Genomic DNA, 24,218 nt, shown 5'->3' with positions numbered 1-24,218 from the left:
GTCTGAGATGAGTTTCCTCACTATGCTTAGCTGCTCAAAGGCACCAATTATGGTCCATGGTTTATTATGTTAGGATGCTAGATTTCTGTGTGACTCTTGCATGAGAATGCATTGGTATGTATACCGAGCGGTGCTCGATGTCGGGCGAGGCCCGATGACTATACTGTATGTTATTATCTTTGTGATTATTGCATGTGTTAGTATGATTATATGTTTATATGCTTATATTATCGGGCGGGGCCTGTTGTCAGGCGAGCCCTGGTGATTGACAGATCTGTAAACCGAGTGGGGCTCGATGCCGGGCAGGGCATGAGGCCGGGTAGGACTCGATGATGGACGGGGCCCGATGAAGGGTGGGAGCCTAGTATATGTTTATTATGTATGATATGGGGTATTTTGGGGAACTCAATAGGCGTTGTGCTTTCAGTTTATGTTTCCTGGTTCGAAGGGGAAGAGCCCAGGATGATTGCAGAGCACATAACATTTTATTTTGTGTTTTGAGATATACTCTGATATTTTATGGTGTAGCGATACACTTTGGTCTTTCTTGGTTGTATGACAATGTTTTGGAATACCGTTTTATTAATTTTAAAATGAAATTTCTAGGTCATATCTTTGGGACGTTACAAGATGGACCTAGGTGAATGCTAATGCCATTGCTACGAAATCCATAGAATCATGAATAAATGTGCTACCATTATCATTTTGAAATCAACTATGTTAATGAAATTATCTATATATGTTTATCAAACTTTTTACAGCTTTAGGTTGCTTTCATGACTATTGATTCTTCCCATATCAATTTAGTTGTTTCAACATTGCAAGAAGGATTTACAGAATCTGAGTTCTTACCAATTGAGCCTCTGATGGATGCTCCTTATAACAGTCCCTCTGGTAATTCAAATCGCATTCTTAACCATGAAAATGGATGGAGTTCTTCTTGCTACAGCCAACATAAAGGTCACTTTGGTCTGAATTTTTAATGCAATGGATGGTACTCAGTTACAAGAGGTTCGTAGAGGAGTGGATAGAGCTAATATTTACGGAATTTCCCTTTCTCCAAATGTCCAGTGTTTAGCTGTGTCTAGTGACAAGGGTACTGTGCATATATTTAGTCTTAGAGTGCATGTTTTTGGTAAAGATCCATCATTTGTTCAATCTACAGCAGCAACATTATCACATCAATATTCTTCATCTTCCCTTGATGCCCTTATTTCACCAAGTTCTGCTGGTGCCAATCCTGGTTCTTCTCTATCTTTCAGGAAAGGTATGCGATTTTAACTTTTAATGACAAAAGGAATTTACGTCATTTTATCATGAAAAGCTTTCTAATGGGTTGCAATTTTTAGGGTGTTGCCGAAGTATATTATCTCTGAATGGTCATTTGCTCGGTTTCATTTACCAGAATGCATGCATTACATGAAAGCATTTAGATCACAAAACATAGTCATTATTGCAGGCATGGATGGAAGGAATTGGCTTTATTTAAAAATTGTTTAATGCAAGAAACAACTATGTCCTTTCAAAAATCAGCTCAATTTACCTTGAGTTTAACTTATTTTTGCCTTTTTAGTCCTTATTTGAGGTTTTCTAGACAATTATGGTTATTATATTAAAGAATCCTAATGATTTTGGTCTATGTTCCAAGTAAATTTACCTTGTGCATATTCAAATTGTTCCTGCTCCATTAATATCAGGTTTAATATTCTTACTTGCTACAAGTGAAGTTTTTATACAAATTGTTATAAATGTTAAGTTTTTTATACAAAATGCTACCATTTTTTTAATAATAATTGTTTTTTTTTCATGTCGTAGTGCTAGAAAAAGTTTTGTTGTAAAAATCTTGATGTTACCTCAAGTACTGTTAACAAGAAAAATGACTTTTTTTGTTCTTTCTTTTGTCAATTTTTGCATAGAAGTTCCAATATTTCTACATCTTATTTGTTGAGAGCTGTATGTATTTAAATTTGAGAACTTCATTATATTTATGTGTTTGTTTCAGGACCAATCATAATAAATCAAGGTTGATTGGAACAACAATGATAGATGGAAATTAAGAGACAATTTCATAACAAGTGAGATTCACCACACTAATAATGAGAATGAAGAATCTTTCAAGAATAACATTGTATTTTTATGGAATGAAGATTCTTTGAAGAATGACTTACTATAAAATATTCTATTCTTATTGAATGAAGATTCTTTCAAAATGACTTCCTATAAAACATTGTATGCTTGTAGAATGTGACAAATATTCCAAGAATGTCATTATATTTTTATAGAAAGTAACTATAAATTTGTTTTATTTGTTTATTTTTGGACATTAGTTTCTTGAATAATGTTAATAATAGATGATTATTTTTTAAGAATGCTCTTATTCTTCAAACTCATGGTTTAAAATTTTGATATTCTTCGTTATGTTCATTCAACCAGATATGTATTCTGTCAGAATATCAATTCTCTTATAATTTGTATTCTGTCAGAATATGCATTCTGACAAAATTAAAATTGAATTAATTAAAAAAAACATAATTCAAAATTAAAATAATAAAAAATCCCTTAAAATCCAAAAATTCATTTTTCAAAATTTGTACTTCCTAATTTGAAAGTAATGGGAATGTACAATTTCACATTTTTTTAATTAAATGTTATTATTCGTTTTTTTAATTTAATAATATGGATAAATGACTTCCTTAAAATAACAAATGATTGGTCCACAATCATTTCTAAATCCACACAATAACTAGTTAGAATACAATAACGGAAAGCCTATATATATATACACACACACACAACATGTCAGTACTTAAAATTAGATGTTAAAGATTCGCTACAAGGATTTGAACATGTGGCTTTTCAAAAACCTAACAAGAGCCTCCATCATCTCACTTACAACCAGTATTTTAAAATTTATTTTTTTTGGTGATCGTCTGGTGATTAGTTTTTGGTTCAACCGGTTTTACCATCGATTCAACCATAATTTTGCCGTATATGGCGATGGTGTGCATTAGCTTCCAAATTGTGTACACCATGAGGTACACATAAAAACCGGATCCTCAAAATGAAATCGATCCAATCTGAAAGCCGGTTTTGATAAAAATTGGTTTTGACCAAACCTAAACTGGTGATCGGATTCAAACCCCGTTTGACTTTTCAGACACAAATCGGATTTACCCCTTGATTACAAACCAGATTCTCTAAAAACCGGTTCCTAAACCGTCGAAAAATCTTGTAAAAGCTAGCAAAATCCGAATCAAAATCAATTTCAAATCAGATTTGGATTGTTGACAAGATTTGGATCGGGTTTTCACTAGATCCGGATCGGGTTGTTGACTGGATCAGATCGGATCGGATCTTGGGTTTGTACATTTGTATATACTCTTTGAAAATGTTCAATTTTCGTTGGAAATATGTAGACTTTTTAAAATGACTAAGTGTAATCCAACTACATAAGTCCAATAAATTGGTTCTATAACACCATTTCAACTCAGTTATTAAAGATATTGTCCAGTTTGATATGGTCTAGAAATTGGCATAAAGCCGATTGTTATTGGCATAAAGTTGATCCGGTCTTGAAATTGGCATGAAGTTTCCACTAATCCCATTAATTATCATTCCATAAGACAATTGCTTATAAAGTTCTTTTTCTACGTGGGAGTAATATAGAACTTTAATAGCTAAAGAACCATAAGCTAAATACACCATAGTTTGGAACTTGCAAGTTTTTCCACTATTGTTGAATCTGCTCAATAGTTGATCAGAAACTAATAAAACAGATACAGATGCATTCATGTATGATAATCAAGTATGGGCTTGATTAATCTTCCTCGATATATTATGAATATAAAGATAAATGAGTTTTCAAATAAGAAAATATACGTAAATGAAAATCCTTCTAGATTTAAGCTAACATCTCGAAGTAAGAATCTTCTTTCTTATAAGATAATCACATAGTGTAATTTAATTATAAAACAAGATAAATCTTGTGTTTTCTACAAAGCTAGTGGAAGCACAATAACATTCTCGGTCCTATATGTAGCCGACACACTAATACCTAGAATAAAGATCCATATAGATAGACCATGGTGACATAAAGGATTAAGTAAAATTGCATTAATTCCAAGGATCTTAAAGAGCTTAAAATAAAAGACGTTGAGAGAGTTATCTTGTCACATACCACATGACATGATTTTTTAGCAAAATCCTAGTGAAAATGTTTTGAACTAGATAGCATCATTGTATTCCATATGTTGTTGCAATTGGAGTAATCATATATCTCATAGTTATGCATGAAATCCAAATAAATTGTATGCTTAGAGCATGCCAAATGATATCAGTATAATCTGAGAACAAGCCATTGTGTGGCCTATAGGAACACTCTAAAGTACTTGCTAGTACTATAGAAATATTCATAATCTGCAGAGTATTCTAAAGAAATATATGCTTAAAGTTGTTACACATATGCTAAACTTCCAAATAGATTGAGATGATTCTTAATGACAATCGGGCGTGTACTCATTATGAATGAAGAGAAAGTTACATGGATAGTGTTTCCATGTAGATTTTAATTATAGTTACACAGCAAAGTTCAGGTACATTGGTATCTAAGTCATATTTAAGCATCTAATACATTCTCCCTAGTTTTCATTATATATGAGTTATATATATATATATATATATATATATATATATATATATATATATATACATACATAAAACCGAAAGTGTTTGTGTTCGCAAAGCTTATACAAATCAAGTTTGTCAAATCTACTTAAAAAAGATCCTTCATTAGCTAAAACATGAAAGTCAAGCTGGTGTTACAGGGCCTTGTTGATATAAGTAGATGTATTTGATTGAAATTTAGTATTTGGATATTGTAACAGTACAAACAACATATATTGTAATGAATTGATATATTGGAGATGAGTCTTTCATTGGATGATTGTTGTGTTATATATTAGCATGTTTAAATCCTTGAATAACTAGGTTATCCTAAATGTCCATAGTAGTTCATAGTTATGGAAACATCTATGAGGTAAGAGTAATATGAGTGGATTGGTTGATTTTAATGGAGATGAAAATAGCAAGAGCTACTACCAACTTCGTACGTACATGATTAGGAGAATAAATCCCGAACTTGACCCACATCAAAATCACTTTATGGATCGTAGTCAAGAGTGATATTTTGATCAAGGTTGCATCTTTGTATTCTTAGACCTAAGATTCATATTTGGGACTTGAAGTGTAGGAATTATTGTGCATTGACATGGTTTAATGATGTTCCGTAAAAGGAAGTCATAAGGGCCATAATTGGTTATAACATTAACTACACTAATGGGCGTATATAGTCAAGATGAGATTTATTCCTCTTATTTGTTGAGAGTTAGACATCTAAGGCTTTACTCAAATTTGAACACTAATGAGATTGATCGCGATCCATATCTCATATTCAACATGATGTATGAGAAAAAGGAATAATTGATACCACACATTTAGTAACAATTATAGCTTAGAGCTCCTAGAATTGGTTGTTGATAAGATGGCACCCTTCATATGTTGTTAGGGGCAGTACCCTGTTGCTAGACGTCAACTACTGTCTATGTCATTCTATAATGAATCCTATGCAAGTGGGAGATTGTTGAATCTATATGCCCAGGAATCATTATTGTCACACCCCCAAACCAAGGATGGCGGAAACGTCCGGGAGTGGAGGACTTCATGTAGAGTATCACAACAACGAGTATAATAGTGCTCAAAGTAAATACAACCATCATAAATATAATTGAAAAAGTTACACCAAAGTATATGTTTACATGATTCAAATCAATTACATTATGATACAAAATGAACTGTTCGACGATTTATCGTCCCATCCTCAAAACGTGGTTAATTTCATGTTTCACTGAATTCCTGAGAATACAAGTAGTTTTGAAAAGTGTCAACACAAAGGTTGGTGAGTTCATAAGCTTTTGACAGTAAGAGTTTGAAAATCGATCTTTGTAAAGAGATGTATGATACCAAGAAAAATCCAATATTTTCCTTACAAAAGTTATGTAGTCCTAAATACCAGGACCGAAAATGAACAACTATTTGTCATACTTAAAGATATAAAAGTGGTTTTAAATTGGCATAAAACCCTTTCTGATGTGAGAAAAATTCCGTAATGAATGATGTGTAGTCTTAAATACCAAGACCAAAAGTATACAATAAAGTATGTAATTGTTGATGTAAAAAGTGATTTTAAATCGACATAAAACCCTTTTTGATATGAAGGCGTACAAGTATTTTTCCATACTTAAAGTAATTTCAATGAGCTAAATAGACATAACTCGCTAATTTAAAGTTAGAACCCGTAAATCTTATGATTGTTAATACCACATGTGAGCTATCATAACCATACTTGACATAGACGGCCTCGTAATACGACGTTCTTCAGGCGTCGCCGTTAAATGACACTTGTCACCACAGACCTGCTGGTCTAGCTGTTGCAAGTAGCTCTGGTGTGGGTTTGTCAAACCCAATATAGATCTATACACAACTATCACGTTCTCCCTACAAGAGACTCTGGTTACAATTTACAGGACTTTTTGACTTTGTTACTTTGGAAGTAACCCGAAGGGAATGACTCACAAATTTATTCATTAACAGATTTACGTGAACTAAACTGAAAACCTTTGGTAAATAAGTTTGAGAAGTAAATGATACATAAACTATACCTATTATAGTTTATCCAAAACGTTTGTAATGTATAAGAATTCTTTTATGAATGCTTTAATGCTATGAATCCATAAACTATGCTCATTATAGCTTAATATACGAGTTCTAAATGAATGATTAATCTTATCATGAATGACTATATTTCAGTTTATGATGATAAACTAACAAGGAAACACATTCAATATTTAGAACTTATCGTTGTACACTTTGCTCAACATAATACAAGGTGTTATGAAAGTTATAAGCTGTTAACAAATTTTCAACCTTTCTACACTGTTTTTGAAAAGTCATAGAAAAATCATACGAAGTTGAAAACTAAATCCGTAAATTCTGAGAGTTCCCAAAATGTGTCTAGTTTACTCATAATTTTTATCATGATTTTTTTATGACCTCCAACTTGGGTGAAAAAGTCCATAATCACAGACTGGTCCGGATTGGTGTTTGAAATGATAGGCAGTTTTGTAAAAATCACCATAAATTGTAGAAAAATCGTATGGAGATGTGCAAGTAGTCATTTTAAAGCTAAGAACTGGAACTACTTACACCTAAAATAGTTTTTCAAACAAAAATGTTTAAGTTGTCCAAAACAGTCCGTGAATGGAGTCCAACTTTTCTGATGAAAGCTGTTAGAAAATTTTAGTTATGTTCTTGGTGTTTTAACTTGTATTCCCCCCTTAAAAACTTAAGAAAAACATAAAAATGTAGGGGTATGAACTCACCTTGAGTGATTTCAGTAGATAAGTGTTGAAGAAGAGAAGTGTTCAACCCAAGAACACTTGAAGAATCCCTTGAAGATTCGAAGCTCTAACACAATTATAATGGAGTTTGTGTAAGATATCCATGATTTGAGTGGAAATAATTGAGATAATCATAAAGAGAATGGATTATGCTTACCAAATGTGGAGGAAAAACTCAAGATCAGCCCTGGAAATCTCAAATTTCTAGAGAGAGAAAGAGAGAGAGGAAAGAGTTTGATCTTCTTGTGAAATAAGAGCAAATGAGAGAAGTGAGGAGAGAGGATGAATATTCAGCTCTCAAAAACGTGGGAAAGAGTGATGATTGAATGGAAAGGACATTGATGTGACCTAGGTAAGGTGGGGAGGTGTGGCTGGTCATAGAGTGGGTGTGGGAGTGGTTGCTTGTGTCATAAAGTAAAGCAAAGTCAACACTCCACCTCTTTGTACTTTACCCACTTGCTTTTATTATTTAAATAAAGATTTTTATGAAAATATAATTAAATTGTGAATATTTAGGGTTTATTATGTTAAAATATGATTTTGGGTGAAAATCCCACGTTAAAATAATTAAAAACGGGCCTTAAACGCAAAACTACGCGAAAACCGGGAGAAAATGAGTTCCCAGCGAGACCTCTCGGTCCTAGGCCGAGGTTCGGTCCCTAGGCCGAGGCTCGGTCCATGCTGAGGATTGTAGCCGGAAACGAACAGAGGGAAACGAAGGGGCGAGAAGCTCGGTCTGAAGTCAGAAGCGAGGGCTCGGTCCTCGGTCCTCAGAAGGGAAGGTTCGGCAAGCCATCAGAAGGGAGGGTTCGGTTAGTCATCAGAAGAGGAAATTGTCAGAACCGAAAGGTGCCGAACGTTCGGGTTCGGTTGAGGCATGCGAGGTTCGGGCCCGAGAGGACCTTTCGGGTTCGGTTCAGCAGCCTTTGGCTCAGAAGGGTTCGGTTCCTAAGAGGGGTTTCGGTTCCTAAGAGGGGTTTCGGCTCCTTAAGTCCGTTTTTCGCGTAGACTTCCGTTTTTGGGCTGTTTTCGCCAAATTCGAGGGTCGGAATGCCCCGAGTGATTATAGAAAGTTGGGAGAGATTTCGAGAGAGATTTGAGAGAGATTCCACATACTCAGAGAGATTTGGGAGAGATTTGACATACTTGGAGAGATTTCACATACAGAGAGATATTTGGGAGAGATTTCATATTCTTAGAGAGATTTGGGAGAGATTTGACGCTCTTGGAGAGATTTCTCATACAAAGAGATATGTGGGAGAGATTTCACATTCTTAGAGAGATTTGGGAGAGATTTCACATACTTGGAGAGATTTCACATACAGAGAGATATTTGGGAGAGATTTCACATTCTTAGAGAGATTTGACATACTTGGAGAGATTTCACATACAGAGAGATATTTGGGAGAGATTTCACTTTCTTAGAGAGATTTGGGAGAGATTCGACATACTTGGAGAGATTTCACATACAGAGAGATATTTGGGAGAGATTTCACTTTCTTAGAGAGATTTGGGAGAGATTTGACATACTTGGAGAGATTTCACATACAGAGAGATATTTGGGAAAGATTTCATATTCTTAGAGAGATTTGGGAGAGATTTGACGTTCTTGGAGAGATTTCTCATACAAAGAGATATGTGGGAGAGATTTGACATTCTTAGAGAGATTTCTGATAAGAAGAGATGGAGTGAAAACGATTGAGAGAGGTTTCATTGGTGACCTTTTTTAGTGTCCGGCTTCGCACCGCAAGGTCCGTAAACCCCGTTAAGCCTTGTTTAAGGATCTTGCATACTCCCGATGAGTATGTAACATTGTTTTATCGGTTTGGCTCTCCACGTACCACCGTTTTAGGTTAAGGAGATCTAGATGTACGCACTTTTCGATTTATGATCTCTCGTTAGAATAGAGAGTTGTTTAGAAATTACATAACGTAAACTCTAGTACCTACGGGCAAATTGGGTTGATCGGTTTGACTTGTTGACTTTAGTTGACTTTGACTTGACCGAAAATTGACGGTTGTCACAATTATTGAGTGACATTGCTGATAATATATGATCATATAGGGTGACATCTTTATCAAGTTGGCACATTTTGTATATTTATTATTAATATGATTATTAATAAATAATATCAATTCTTGTGTTTAATCAGGGAATAATTATCGTTTTGTGAAAATAATAATTATAAGAGAGTATAACTAGTTATTATTTCATATGCTATGAATTAATAAGTCGTGCACAATATTTTGGACTAGTTGGATTCTTTTGTCTTTTACCAAAAGACAAAGATTATATTTTATAAACTTAGAGTTTATAAAAATTAAAGAATCCTCCTCTTTTCAGAGGTATGGCCGAATTTATTATTAAATGTCTCTCATGCTTTTTATGCTAGCCATTACTTTAAAGTATTTTAATGGTGAGTCCTTACCTGGCACAGACTATATAAGAAATACATGAGGCTTGCATTTTTGGCTAGTGAAACACTCTCTTCTTCCTCTTTATTCTTCACTAAAATCGTAGCTTGCTTCTTCCATCCTCTCTCCATGACTTTTGAAGTAAAGTGAATAATTAAAGCTTTCTTGAGTTGTCTCCTTTAATGCTTATTTGAGTTAAGCGCTTAAAGGCTTGAGACACTCAAGAATACAAGAATAAACTAGCATTCCAAGTGTCTTACTCTTGATGGTGGATACACATAGAGAAATCATATTCTTTGATTTTTGTTATCTTCATCAACACCCCAAAACCAGGTGGGGTCAAAGGCTAAAGGTTGTCAATATAAAAACTCTTTGGTTGTTTTTATTTCATTCTAACATCTATAAATGGATCCTTGATGGTTTAGTTTTGTTATAAATTAAAAATAAACTTGTTATTTTTAAAGAATTCTGTTGTCGGTTCTTATAAAAAACTAACTTATACTCTTTATCAAAACCTATCGGTCTATATGAAACAATCCCTTGGTTATGTCCATCATCCCTTTCCTCGTCATGTGTATCGCCTTAAGAAGGCTCTTTATGGCCTCAAACAAGTACACAGAGCTTGGTATCAACGATTTACGGTGTTTATCACCTCCCTTGGTTTCACCAACAGTCGCTCTGACACCTCTCTTTTCACTAAACACTTTGGCTCTGATACCATGTTATTGTGGAAAGCCTCCTCCGTAGGAGCGATATATTGCAGAAAATATATATGGAACAAAGTTACAATAAGGGCCCCTATACTATACAACAAATAAAAAAAAGTGTATGTCTAACAATAATGGTTAATGTGTTATCTTAAGACCGTTCTCAGTAAATAAATCATCATTAAGGACATATGGGATATTTCACACCCCTTCTTGTATTTTCATCCTTTGGAAATATCCATTCGATGTAGCATTCATTGATACACATACATATTTCCCATATTTTCATCCTTTGGAAATATCCTTTCAAATTAGCATTCATTGATACACATATACATGTAACGAGACAAGCATATATATAACTCAGAAAATATATTAAATCTTGATGTGGTCGGTCTTCCCATGTTTGGTAGTTATAGATAGTGTCGACCAAGAAACAAAATGAAGACTGTTTTGTGTTGTTTTCCGTCACTTACTCATATTTGGCAGTGATTTTCTTTATCGATGTTGTAGCTTTAATTTTCGCACTAGATGGAGAGGAAGGATATTTATGGAAGATATGTAGAGCACGGAGAGATGCAAAGAGAGAGCGTAGATCTTAATGGTACAGTAGTAGAAATAAAAATATTGGCGGTTGTTGGAATGAAACACATTGATGTTGACAAAGATCGAAAGGGGTATGGAAGGCAATTGGGGGGGGGGGGGGGGGGGGGGGGGGGGTTCGGTTGGAGCTATTTTCATTTGAGTGGTGACCGGTGGTGATGGATATAAGAAATCTTTGTAGCTGAATGTTAACAAAGACCGGTGATTGTGGTTGGAGAGAAGACAAGGTGAAGGGGTATAAAGGAAGAGATAGAGAGAAAGAAGACGGAGGGGTCGGTAATAGAAAAGAGGATGATGCATGGGAGTGGGATTGAGTTACTTTAGACGTGAATTAATTTAAAATTATTAAAATTCAAAACTGAAATTAATATATATTTAAAGTATAAATAGTCATTTCAAGTTTAATCCTACCGTATTAGATATCGTCTTCCTTGTTTGAGGTCGAGGGCTCAAGATCGGTCGTGAATATAAGGCCATTTCCAATCCATTAAACTCATGAAGAGTTGTATGGATTGCCACATAGGAAAGAGAACATACACATTCAATTTAATTATTAAAAAATTCATTACTTTTCATTACAATTCTATTACACCATTCAATGGTCATTAAACTCTACACTCTCTCTTCTATATTATATTCACATTTAATCTATTAAACCCTCATACAATTCTCATTGTGGATGGCCTAAGTAGATTTAAGTGATAGGTTAAAAGTAGATTATATTTGTGGTTCATAAACATCCAAAAAAAATTAAAAATTAACCTCTTAATTAAGGTACTAATGCTTGAACTAAAATCAAACAAAATAATAGACACAATGACCATTTTTGCAATTTTACCATAATAAAGTGCAAAAATAATGTTAAAATTAAATGAATAAGAAGAAAATTAACAAATATAAATCGAATGGGAGTCACAATATAGTCTTATCACTTTTGGGCACACTTTTCCACACTTTCAAATTGTTTATCAACATTACATAAACAAATCTCTTTAACAAAATAATAATAATAATAATAATAATAATTGTTAGCAATACCCATATCTGACACATGCGCGAAGATGAGTAGATGACCACGCCAATATATTAGATCAAAAAGTTATTGGAAGTCAAGACAAAACTGCATAGACAAAGTTCAGGAAACGAGCAAGAAGGTAGGATTTCTTAGGCGGCTATAGCTAACAACTGCGCGCCACGCTCTTTTCTTACCAATTTCCTTTATGCTGACTATATCGTTGACCAAAATAATTGGACACTGTTTGAACAAACCATTGGGGAATGATCGTGTATAAATAGATCCTTCGTAAATGGTTACTCACACATTCATATTCATTCAATCATTGAAAAAATGGCCTCAATCTTAAAAGGAGGAAGACTTACCTTGGCTCTTATCATCCTCATCGTCATTAGTTCATCATCTCACATCATTACAACCACCGCCACTGCTCGGACTCCATACAACCATGAACGCCAACTAGGTTCGGTTTTCTCTAAACATCTCATAGTTAATAATAAAAAAAACGCTAATAGAAGCTGCTCCGGTATTTCTTATAAATTAACTAAGGTTGCATTGTAAATACGTGTAGTTAATTTTTTTTTTCTTTTAAATAAGAAAACAGTTTCATTTTATCTTACTTTCGGAGTTGTAGGGTTATATTCTTATGATTTTGTTTTCTATATTTATTTCATTCGTGTAATTACTATCAATAGTCAATAGCTAATTTGTTTTCCATTCATCACCGGTTTTCCAGATTTTCTGATCAAACTAACCTTAATTATAATATATAAGAGGCATATACAACTTGTCCATCCCTAAAGATTAAAAATATTAGAAATTGATGTATGCAGCTACAAATTGCGATTATGACCCCATACAACAAAATGATGGACCCGACGGGTGTGGAAGTGGAAGTGGAAGTGGAAGTGGTGGATCACCAAAACCAAAACCAATACCATGCGGTTCAATGCCAGGTAAGAGCCTTTGTAGGAAGGGTTGCTGTGGAAAGACTAAAATGGGAAGGGCCGAATGTTGCTAGTAGTACCGGAGGTTGTACTACATCAAATAATGTATCTGAATCCATTGTCTAGATCAGAAAATAATATTTCAAATCATTTCCACCCTTTTTGACTGCTTTTACCTAAAGTCGTATATGTATGAGTATGTCCACAATAATTTTATATACAGATGTTGTTCGAAATGCTGTTTTAATCTCGAGGAAAAGATTCTATCATTATATTTGTCAAGATGGTTCACAAGTTTAGTAGAAGAAAAAAAAAATCAAACATTGGCACATGGCTGGCTATCAACTTTCACAAGCGGCATGAGCTTCATCCACATAACTTTGTACCACATGGAGTGTGTACCATATCGATGGTCACTTCTTTGTGTTGTGTTTTAGATCCCATAATGTTGGTTAATTTTAATTTTGATTCAAAATGGAAATATAGGATGTGTGTATAGTAAGGCCAATATTTTAAGACTCTGACTAAGCCTTAAAGGTCTCAGGTCTGCAACACCGATGAGCCTCTCTCTCTTTCTCTCTCTCTCTCTCTCTCTCTCTCTCTCGCTCTCTCTCTCTCTCTCTCTCTCTCATGTGTAGAGTACTCAGTATTTAGTGTGACAGTGGTTTTGGTTGAGGTGGAAGAAACCCACGCCCTTTTCACGTGGGAAGTATCCAAAGTGCTACGTCAACATGTCATGCAACTACGGTTGACCGGTTAGATGGTCAGAATTACAATAAATTAGTAAAAAAAGTGTCCAATTTGAAAAAAAAATCTTTGTCAAAATCAGATTTTTATGAAAACTTAATTATGATAATTTGCAATTTTTAAAATTTTAAGAACCTAAACATAAATATCAAGGGTTGCGTAGAACCATATTTATGATGTAAACCAAAAAGTTGACTTAATGTCGATTTTACTTGACTTGATGTCTATTTGACAGAGTAATTAAAGTTGTAGTGCAACATAAACCAAGCACACTAATAGAAACATGTGCTCAAAATACACATCGTTTAAAGTTTACGCAAAATCAAATGAGCCCCAAACTGAGGTAGAAGATTGACAATGGTATGTGGAGCATGTGAATGATGGAGAGAGATCAAAGCAAAAATGTTGCGGAATCATGACAAGTGCCATTTTGGCTTCTAACAAGGCAAAATTCAGTCCAACAAATATACGTGGACCACCACCAAAAGGGAGATATGATGTTTGTCCCTTGGTCACCTTCGAGACACCTTCAGAAAATCTTTCAGGCTTGAACTCGCTCACATCATCACCCCATATATCACGATCATGGTGCATAAGCATAATCTGCAATTGGTGGAAAGTTCCATCTGGTAATTTTATGTCCCCTAATTTGGTTTCCTTATGTGTCATTCGTCTTACTGCCGGTGAGTATAGTCTAAGAACCTCATGCGGAATCATGCTAACCTGGAAAACATAATTGGAGAGAAACGAATATATAGCATCATAGGAGGATTGTCACAACTAGGAATTCTAATGTTTTTGTAAACATTAACAATGATGACATTTGTGACTAAAACTTGAAAACATGCATGATTTTTATTCAATGACAACAAAATTCCATCAAACACTCTATGCAAACACTTCAAATGGTCAACAAAAGATTGGAAACCCCAAAAATCCCGGTTTAAGTCCACTATGGACTAGGATTTCCTTATTGGGCCTAATGGACCAATAACCTTCCAATTTGACTATTTTGGGCTTAGGACCCTTAAATAGGCCCTAATTGGACCCACTTTCATGAAACTTAACATTTTAGGCCATAATGAATCCACAATGAATTGGTTTGCCTTAATGGGCCTTATTGGGCTATAACTAACCTAATTAGCTTTCATGAACCATAAATCCATTCGTTTATACAAAATTGGGTCGTGAACTACAATAAAGGCCCAATGGGCCGAAAATCTTGTCCATAAACATTATAATCTCAAACCAAGGATTTAAGTGGGCCAAACTAATTCATTCCCTCCTTCCTTTGTTAGCCCATTTCGGCCCAAGTAAGAAAAAAAAAAGAATGAAAGATTTATCCATGCCACCTCATTTTTACAAGAAGGATAACCAAGCATTATACTCAACATATATCCATGCAACTTCGCATGTCTCCATGCAACTATCACTTCACTTCTTTCTCTCCTCTCTCTCTTTCTTCTTATCTTCGGCCGAGGCTACCCATACACACATCACCTTTGCAAATTACTTCAAACTCTCTCAATAACATCTTCATGCTTCCTCCAAATTTTCGAGAATCATAAGGGCTTCAAGAAGAATTTCATCCAAAAATCACTTCCAACTATATACTAGTGGTAAGATCTTGCAAACACGTTTTCCTTCTACACTTAATCACTTTTCTTACAACCTTAAATTCTTGATCATACTCCATAGAACCCTTCAAATTCGAGGACACTTCAAGGAGCTTGTTAGGGCCAAAAACAACACCATCTTCTTCCATTTGTTCTTCAAAACCATCAGCAACCAAGCTAGGTGAGTTCATACCCCCTTGTTTTCGGTTTTTACTTGTTTTTTTTTTTTTTGGGGGGGGGGGAGAATACAAGTGTTATGTGTTGATCTATGTGTGTTTGCATGTATTATGTGATTTCTTTGGTTTTTGGTTGTGATAATATGTTAATACTTGAGATATTTCGAGATCTATAGCAAAAGGGTGAAAGAATCATAAACAAAAACATAATAAACAACATACATCACAGATCTAAGGGTCCTTAAGTTTAATAAGTAAAAAACAAAGCCAAAGATCTTTACAAGTGTCATTTTGCAAAAATAACAAAGATTGGGTAAAAATTGAAAATTTTCGGTTTTATCAGGGTTATAAGGTATTTATTTATATAAAAGCTGATTTTTATGAAAATAATACTTTTTAAAGGGTCAAAAACATAAATTTTAGCTTAATGGGCTTAAATTTGGGCCTCACGAGTTTTGGGCCCAAAGTTGCGAAAAATGAAGAATTTGAGCGGCTGAAAGGGATATCTTAACAAACTATGAGTCTAAAACGTAAATAAACTATTTCAGGGGCTGAAAATGATTTGATGCAAAAATTGGACTAAAAATGCATAGTTTTTTATTTTTGGGTCAAAATTGTAAAACTTATAAAATTTGAGCCAAAAACGTAAAATTTTTACAAATAAACGTTGGAAATGAAAAATACAATATTTTTGGGTTGAAATTATTATTTAAATAAAGTTTGGGTCAAAAATGTCAAGAAAAAATGGTTTAAGGACCAAAAATGTCAATTTTGAAAAAAAAAAGAGAGAGACTAAAAGTGCCATTTTTATAGAAAAAGAGGCTGCAATTGTCAAACTAAATGTTTTTGTGCCAAATAGACAATTATAAAATTTAGGGTTAAAAATATCAAGTTTATAACGCATGGTTATATATATATATATATATATATATATATATATATATATATATATATATATATATATATATATATATATATATATATATATATATATATATATATACTAGCCGTTTACCCGCACCAAGTGACGGGTGCGAATAGTTTTTCAGAAATTAGTTTGTAGAGATGATTAGTTCTTTTATGCAAATTGACTACTACACCAAATAAATAGTGTGTGTGTTAAAAACTCAATTCAAGGTAATCTTAAAAACTTTCATACTCAACGCACATGGCTATATATTCAATGTACATTAACATTAACTCAATCCATTCAATTTAGACTCATCCACAACGTTACAATGTTATATAATACCTTTAATAGCAATAAAACTATAAGTCGGCGAATAGTTTATTTCGGAAATTAGCTTCTTTTCGGGAGACACTGATTAGTTACAATTTAACGGTTAGTTTGGTATAAAAAACATATCAAATTATGAATAAGACACAATATATTGTAAATTAGAGTTTAGAATTTAGTGTTTAATGCCGAGGGGAGGGGGTTCACTTAATAAATATAAGTATGCTATAGTTTTAGTTTTAGAATATAATATGTTACTTTGGGTTAAAAATAAAAGTAACAACCGTTAACATAAATAACTACATTGGTGTTATGGTTTACAAATGAATCTTATGTTACTATTTATTAAAATGAAAATGTTTGTTGTTATTTTAGGTTTAAGAAAGTTTGGAAGTAAAGACATAAAAATATGATTATGTTTTACTTTAAATGTGACATATATTTTTTGGGGTTAAAGATAAAAATACCTTATATTTTTTGTATAAAAACATGTTTATATCCCTTTTTGTTAAAAAGATATACGTTTAAACAGTTTATTTACTTTAATTTATTTTTTTAATAAATAAGTTATTTAGTGAAATAATTTAATATAATTTATAAAAAAAAAAAGTCTTAAAATCATATGTATACAATTGATAATTTATTATTGACAGTTTTTAAATCTTTTTTAATTATGTTTTATTTAAAGCAATTAAAAAAACTAAAATTGCTTATTTGCAAATATAACGAAATTAATATAATGGGCTTGAATTCTTTTGGAGACAATGGTCTACACCTTTTTTTATTATCACAAATTAAGAAAGAAATTTAACACGGCACATTGCAATTGACTATCAGACTATGTGCACCCTAAATGAAAAATAAATATTAAAATAAATTTTATCAAAAACCAAAAAAAATTATTGTCTTCATAATTAAACAAACACACAAGTTAACTTCTAAACAGTTATCAAAACAGAAAAAAAGTCTTTATTTCTCTTTTTGCTACCTATTTGTTGCACATAAAACCAAACCATTTCCTTGCAATTACTAAAAAGGAAATGAGGATGTAGTTTACAAAGTTGGCTAATTCATAAAGGAAACCGAATCACATTATGAAAACACAAAAACCTATCACACCATGTTTTGTTCCATCTACATCTTTTTGCATGTCCTGTCTTCCCTTCAGCATTTGCTACTCCATTTGGTATTTTTACAACTGCAACATATTCAAAATGAAAACAAAACCCCTCAAATTTACCATTGATAAAGATACTAAGACTCCATTCCACTTATATTGAAAGTTTTTTAGTGAATAATGGGATAATTGTTTTCATACTTAACATATAAATCAACTATCAACAAAAAAACTAAATATGTAGGTACCGGGATAATAAATCGATGAAGAGGACGGTAATGTCCAGATCTGTACAACCAATAGAAAACCCAAATCAATTATTAACAACAAAAAAATCGATTATATCCTCTGTGTATCTGCCAAGAGCGGTTCCATCAGGGGCGTTTTTGTCTAACTAAGACCAAAAAGAGCAAAATCTCTATCCAACCCCACATTGTTATTTCTATATCAAGGGTGAGAGAAACAAAGCACCAAAAGGGAGCCAAACCAAATAGAAGCAATAGTCGCAACAACTAACAATCAGAAAAAGACAAACAACCAAACATCGGTGGAACGCCAAAGAATAAAGGAAACATGAACATAAACAACACCGCCACCAGAAAGAGAAAGAGAAAGTCACGACATCACCAACACACCACATCACAGCAGACAGACCAAGCAAACAGACCAGAACGACCTTGGGGAAGAAAAGTCCAATACGAAACCAAAAAGCCAGAATGCAAGAAAAGCACCACCATAAAAGCCTATTGGGAGATATCGATCAGGACAAGCTGTGGGATAAAATGACGCCTACTAAAAGTTGTAATGAACCATAACCAAAGAAACAAACAAGGGCAAAATCAATAAACTGCAACATGCACCTCTCCAAACAACTTGAAAAACACCAAACCACTATACATTAGATCTGCAAAACAACCGAAAGTAGAAGAAAAAAACACGCACACACCAAGACCACCCCCCCCCCCTAAAAAAAACGACCCATGAAGAAAAAAACATACATGAAGAAATATCAAGATGCAACAAAAAAACCAACAAAAAGTCTACCCTAAGCCGATATGACACTAGGTGGATCTTTGAAAAGTTAGTGTCATAATAATTATAAAAAAAATGCAAAAAAGACTAAATTAAAGAAGGCTTTATCCACTTCGTTATCTATTTCTTAGTGAATTACCAAAACCTCATCCTATCTTTATTACAAATTAAAGATCTCAGGCTCTTAGTGTGGATATATCAATGAAACAGAGAACCTAAAATAGGAAGCAAATGTAGATTAATTTTTTTATGCAATCCTATATTCTACAGAAGATTTTAACTAATTTATATTATTGTAAATGCATCATTAAAATTATACTGAACTTTTAATAATTATTAATTTGCACTTCATACATGAAATAATACCAATTACATATATATATAAACATATGAATAAGGATGGAGGAGTTACCGGTGGATAATGTGATCCATAATTCCATATTTGGCTTTCGTTTCTACAAACATTGAAGAAGTTGTATCAAAAGATGAATTTAAGATACTAACCGTTCTTGGCTCCCTGTACAAAAAGGAAACGAAAATGAGTTTAGAAATCTCATTAAATACCTGTAATTTACTTATTTATTCAAATAGATAACTTGAAAAGTCATTATAATGACAAAGTCACTATAAACTCCTATTTAAACTCCTATTTAAACAAAGTCACTATAATCTCTCGTTTACTATTTCAATTTCAAGATAATGACAAAGTCACTATAAACTCCTATTTAAACATATCTAAACCGACCTTAACTAAGAGTATGACGAAAATGCCCCTGTTAAGCACCTTAACTACAAATACTACACCTTTCACATGTCTGTCAGATCACAGGCTCCCAATCTTATTTCCTTAACTATCTCACGCCATGTGTATCTCTATTCACCATAATGCTAACATAAACCATTGACCAAAATTAGAAAAAAAATAATTATTTTGATTTTTTAAGAATATTTGAACCAGCCTCTTCTCGTTGAAAAACATAACACAAAAAATCACTGAACTAAAAAAGACATGGTCAAAGTAAATACAAGTGACATTAGGAAAGTCCAAGGCTACTGAAACTATTTTTAATAAGCAACTCACACATATTCAAGATGGATTGCAGATAACATGTTATTTATTGTCCATCAAACATTGTTAAAATCACGTCGCTCCTAAATCGTGAAATGCGCTTACCACAGTTGCTTCTGACAGCACAATTGATTAATCTACGAGTCGTCAAATTGCCTAAGGACAATAAATAACATGATTAAATGCATAATCCAATTAATCGAGTGAATTGCACAAAGATAAACGAAGAGCAACCTCGAGAGAACCTGTAATGGTGATGAATGGGGAAGAAGGGGGAGACGGGGGAGAAGAAGGCGATAGAGTAGCCATTCCTGTGTTTGCTATTTCTAGTATTTTAACTCCTTGTTGGGTTAAGGAATCAGAAAAAGGGTTATATAATAAACCATACAAACGTGTAAACTCGGATAAAGGTCGAATACTCACAGATCAAGTATTGCATCCTTGTTTTCTTCACCGTTAATGACCTCGATTGCTTCAAGCCTGACGATCGGAGCAACCTGATCCCCGGTGTCTTCGTCGTCAGCAGCGGCTTCCTCCTCCTCTCTGTGTTCGGTATCATTGATAGCCATTATAGTCACGGATCAAAGATGCTGAGACCTGAGAGCGTCTGTTAGGGTGAAAATCGAAGGCGGCGGTGTCTTCGTCGTCAGCAGCAGCGACTTCCTCCTCCTCTCTGTGTTCGGGATCATTGATAGCCATTAGTTGAGGATCGAAGATGATGAGTAGCATTAGTCTCCATTACAGATCTAAAAAATCAGAGGTTTGATTGATCTGTTCATCACCGCCTCCGTATGAAGTTAGGAAAGGGGCATCTTTGGTGGTGTCGATGTGAATACATTAGATGGCAGTGTGTTTAGGGATTCCTTGTATTAGGGTGTAGTATATGATCCGTGCAGCGTATAGAATAATACGTATAATGCTTTAATATATTGTAAATGAGGTAATATATGTTGTACCTCTTAATTTTCAAGAAATGGGCAATATCTTTAATAATATATATATATATATATATATATATATATATATATATATATATATATATATATATATATAACTAAAGCTTCGTTATAAATGAAACGTTAAGATACTTTTAACATTGCGAAAAACATTTAGCATACAACAAATACCAATACTACGAACATAAAGTCGATAAACCATAAATGATTCAATGACTGGGCCCAAAATCTTCTGCTCGTGCTATTTGGTCTTTGTGGCCCAATATCATGATTATTGGGCCCAATGTATTCAAACATGTTTATTGGGTCTTGTTGATCCAATTACATGCCTAATGGACCCTCAATGGCTTTTACATGCTATTGGGCCTTAGTGGCCCATTTGCATTTGCTAGTAAGGTCCAAATCAGTCATAGGCGTGATTGGCTAACATGTCCGCCGTATACTCGACACCCTATAATAACATACATGATTAGTAGGTCTCTGCAGCCCTCTTCTCTTCGTCTATTAGACTTACCTTTTATTCAAGTAAACATAAATCAAGTTCTAAACAAGGTTATTCAATATCAGTTGGATTTAGTGGGAAATAACGGGTGACACCAATAAATATCGGTCGTAGTCTGTAGTTATAACCAAAGTCTCTTGGAGGGAGAGCGAGAGTTTGTGTATAGGTCTATACGGGTGTGACTCCCCCACACCTAAGTTGTTCGCTACAGTTAGACTTGGCCAGTCTAGGGTGACAAAATCTTGATCAAAACCGGAGTTTGGAAAAATGTCAAGACAGGCGAATTAGTCATTATTATGCATGGTTATAAAGACTCACATAGAGATCTAACACCATCTAAGTAATCATGGGAAAACATATTCATTCGTTGTGACGATTTAATAATACAAAACTGTCATACTACTTATATCAGAAAACATCGGGTTTTCCGGGGGAACAACATTATTCACTCCTACATACAACACTATAATACAATAATCAATAATAATCACTTTTACTTGTTTTGAAATCACATACATATGCACTCATGGGATCATCGCATCTTTTTTGCAAACAGTTTTTGTACAGAAAATATCAGATTTTCTGGGTTTTACAAACAATACAAACTAATTTTATGCTTATGAACTCACCAACATTATATATGTTGACGTTTTTAAAACAACTTGTATTCTCAGATAACAGATAAGCTGAAGAAAGTTATCAAGTGTGTTAGGATGTTATGTTTTGTGACTCTCAAACAATTTATGTTATGGATATGTAATATTTAAATAATGTACTTGATGTGAAGAATGACAGTTGTACTATGTAATGTTGGTGATGTATGTGTTTGTTCATGTATATTCACTGTGATGGTATTCAATTGCTAGTCACACGAGCCCTCGGACGTTTTCGCCGTCTGGTTCGGGGGTGTGACAGGTTGATATCAGAGCCAGGTGTATAGTGAACTCGCATATCTAACCACACATTGATATGCAACTATAAACCCAAAGAGGGACTAAACAACTCTGAACAAAACAAATAAATTATAATAATAAACACTCTTACTTGTGCGACTTAGGAAAATAAACATAATAACAAATCAAATAAAATGATTTGAAAATCCTGACATATCGGTTAAGCCAGGACTGTTCATAGTTGTATTAAGGGGCGAATGTAGCCTGGTCAACTACATTTCCTCCAGAATACAACTATCACATGCCCTGGGGCGATCACGATGGTCGGTAAACCTAAAACATACCCTTTTATTAACCAAGAAGAGAACATCAACTTAATTTATATGACAACTAAAACATCTTAGGGGTAATAATAGTTTATTTATATACCCTCCTTGTGTATTCCTCATCATAGTCACTATGGAAGACGAGCATCAAGGCATTCAGTTTCACCAGGCCTTGGTGGCCCACGGAATGATTGAAGACGACCCCGAGGAAGGACAAGGAGCAGCTCATGACATTGGACCCGACGAGTACACCGATACAGATTACGAGTATGAGGGGACCGATGACGACAAGGAAGAAGAAGGAGACACAGACGAAGCCTACGTTGAATCACCTACCGACAAAATGGACCAGGACCATCCTGACCCACCAGGAAACCCCGTGGGAGAGGATCGTTCGCTAGAAGAAGAGGTTACCACACGTCGACAACAGTTGTTTGCCATGGAAGCAAGAGCCGTGCAAGCTGAGCAAGAACGAGATGAAGTCATCGGAGAGATAACCGAGATGGCTCAGTTGTTGGCACAACATTTTGGGATATGATATCGTTCCCACCATTAGGAGATTTACAGCATGATCAGGATCTGCAGTATGTCTATTGGTATTAGGAATCTCTTATATGATCTATGCTAGGTACCATTGACTCTATGTTTAAGTGATTACACTACTCATAGAGTCGTTATGCTGCCGAACTTTGTACCCTTTATGTATGCTCTTTCGAGCAAATTTTCATGTATCAAAGTATGGATATTATTAGTGGAAAATAATATGTGTTCTAACGTGATGTTGTTATCTGCTATGTGCTATATTTCCATGTTGTATGTCAATATGTGAAACTACTTAATTATATGCAATACACCTAGTTTATAGGATCACAAACTCGCAAAAAAAAATTATAGGCACTCAACATCTTTTTGTTCCATGACAGAAGGATGCCTCAACGACCCACCCGTGGAAACCCCGAGCCGACACCACCATAAATCAACTCAGTTGCATTTCAAGCAGTTGTATCTGCTACAGTCACAGCGGCATTGGCACGTATCCACAATGGGAACAATGGTGGAGGCGAAGGACAAGGGGCTGGAAGCTCAAACAACGGAATGAACCAGGGGCCTACCAAGACATGCTCCTACAAAGATTTCACCAACACCAAGCCACGAACCTTTAATGGCACAGGGGGAATGATAAACTTGAAGAGATGGATCGAGAAGGTGGAATCGGTGTTCGAGATATGTGAATGCCCCGAAGAGGTCAAGGTGAAGTTTGCAGCATGTATATTTTTTGATCAAGCTCTCACCTGGTGGAATGGACATGTGGAGGCCATGACTCTTCCCGTAGCCAACGCCATGCCGTGGGCGGAATTGAAAGAAATGTTGATGGTCGAGTACCCGCATGGCGAAATTCAGAAAATG

The 24,218-nt window shown here is 34.3% G+C and overlaps 1 protein-coding gene and 1 long non-coding RNA gene across 2 annotated transcripts; one reads left to right on the top strand and one right to left on the bottom strand.

Annotated features, from left to right (window-relative positions):
- Nucleotides 1-12,199: 12,199 nt before the first annotated feature.
- LOC122194432 (uncharacterized) lies at nucleotides 12,200-13,376 on the top strand. Its single transcript, XR_002850648.2, has 2 exons — nucleotides 12,200-12,656; nucleotides 13,027-13,376. It is a non-coding gene; the product is annotated as an uncharacterized LOC122194432 (long non-coding RNA).
- An 823-nt stretch (nucleotides 13,377-14,199) lies between these two features.
- Nucleotides 14,200-20,703, bottom strand: LOC122195355 (cytochrome P450 71D7-like). Its single transcript, XM_042897201.2, has 6 exons — nucleotides 20,558-20,703; nucleotides 19,570-19,582; nucleotides 19,478-19,520; nucleotides 18,027-18,114; nucleotides 17,384-17,417; nucleotides 14,200-14,610 (listed from the first exon to the last, which is right to left on the bottom strand). Exons 1-6 carry the CDS (start codon nucleotides 20,701-20,703, stop codon nucleotides 14,200-14,202), a joined length of 735 nt encoding a protein of 244 aa, XP_042753135.2.
- Between the last annotated feature and the right edge of the window lie 3,515 nt (nucleotides 20,704-24,218).

The sequence above is a fragment of the Lactuca sativa genome, chromosome 8 (assembly GCF_002870075.4).
Source record: "Lactuca sativa cultivar Salinas chromosome 8, Lsat_Salinas_v11, whole genome shotgun sequence".
Taxonomy (NCBI): domain Eukaryota; kingdom Viridiplantae; phylum Streptophyta; class Magnoliopsida; order Asterales; family Asteraceae; genus Lactuca; species Lactuca sativa.
The sequence above is the reverse complement of the archived record's forward strand: the minus strand, read 5'-3'. Positions and strand labels throughout refer to the sequence as shown.

Coding starts and splice junctions, on each gene's coding strand:
- LOC122195355 (XM_042897201.2), bottom strand. CDS start 20,703: ATGGCTATCAATGATACCGAACACAGAGAGGAGGAGGAAGCCGCTGCT. Junction 18,115..19,477: donor ATGGATCACATTATCCACCG/GTAACTCCTCCA, acceptor AATATGTTGCAG/TTGTAAAAATACCAAATGGA. Junction 17,418..18,026: donor AACAAAACATGGTGTGATAG/GTTTTTGTGTTT, acceptor TTTAACAAAAAG/GGATATAAACATGTTTTTAT.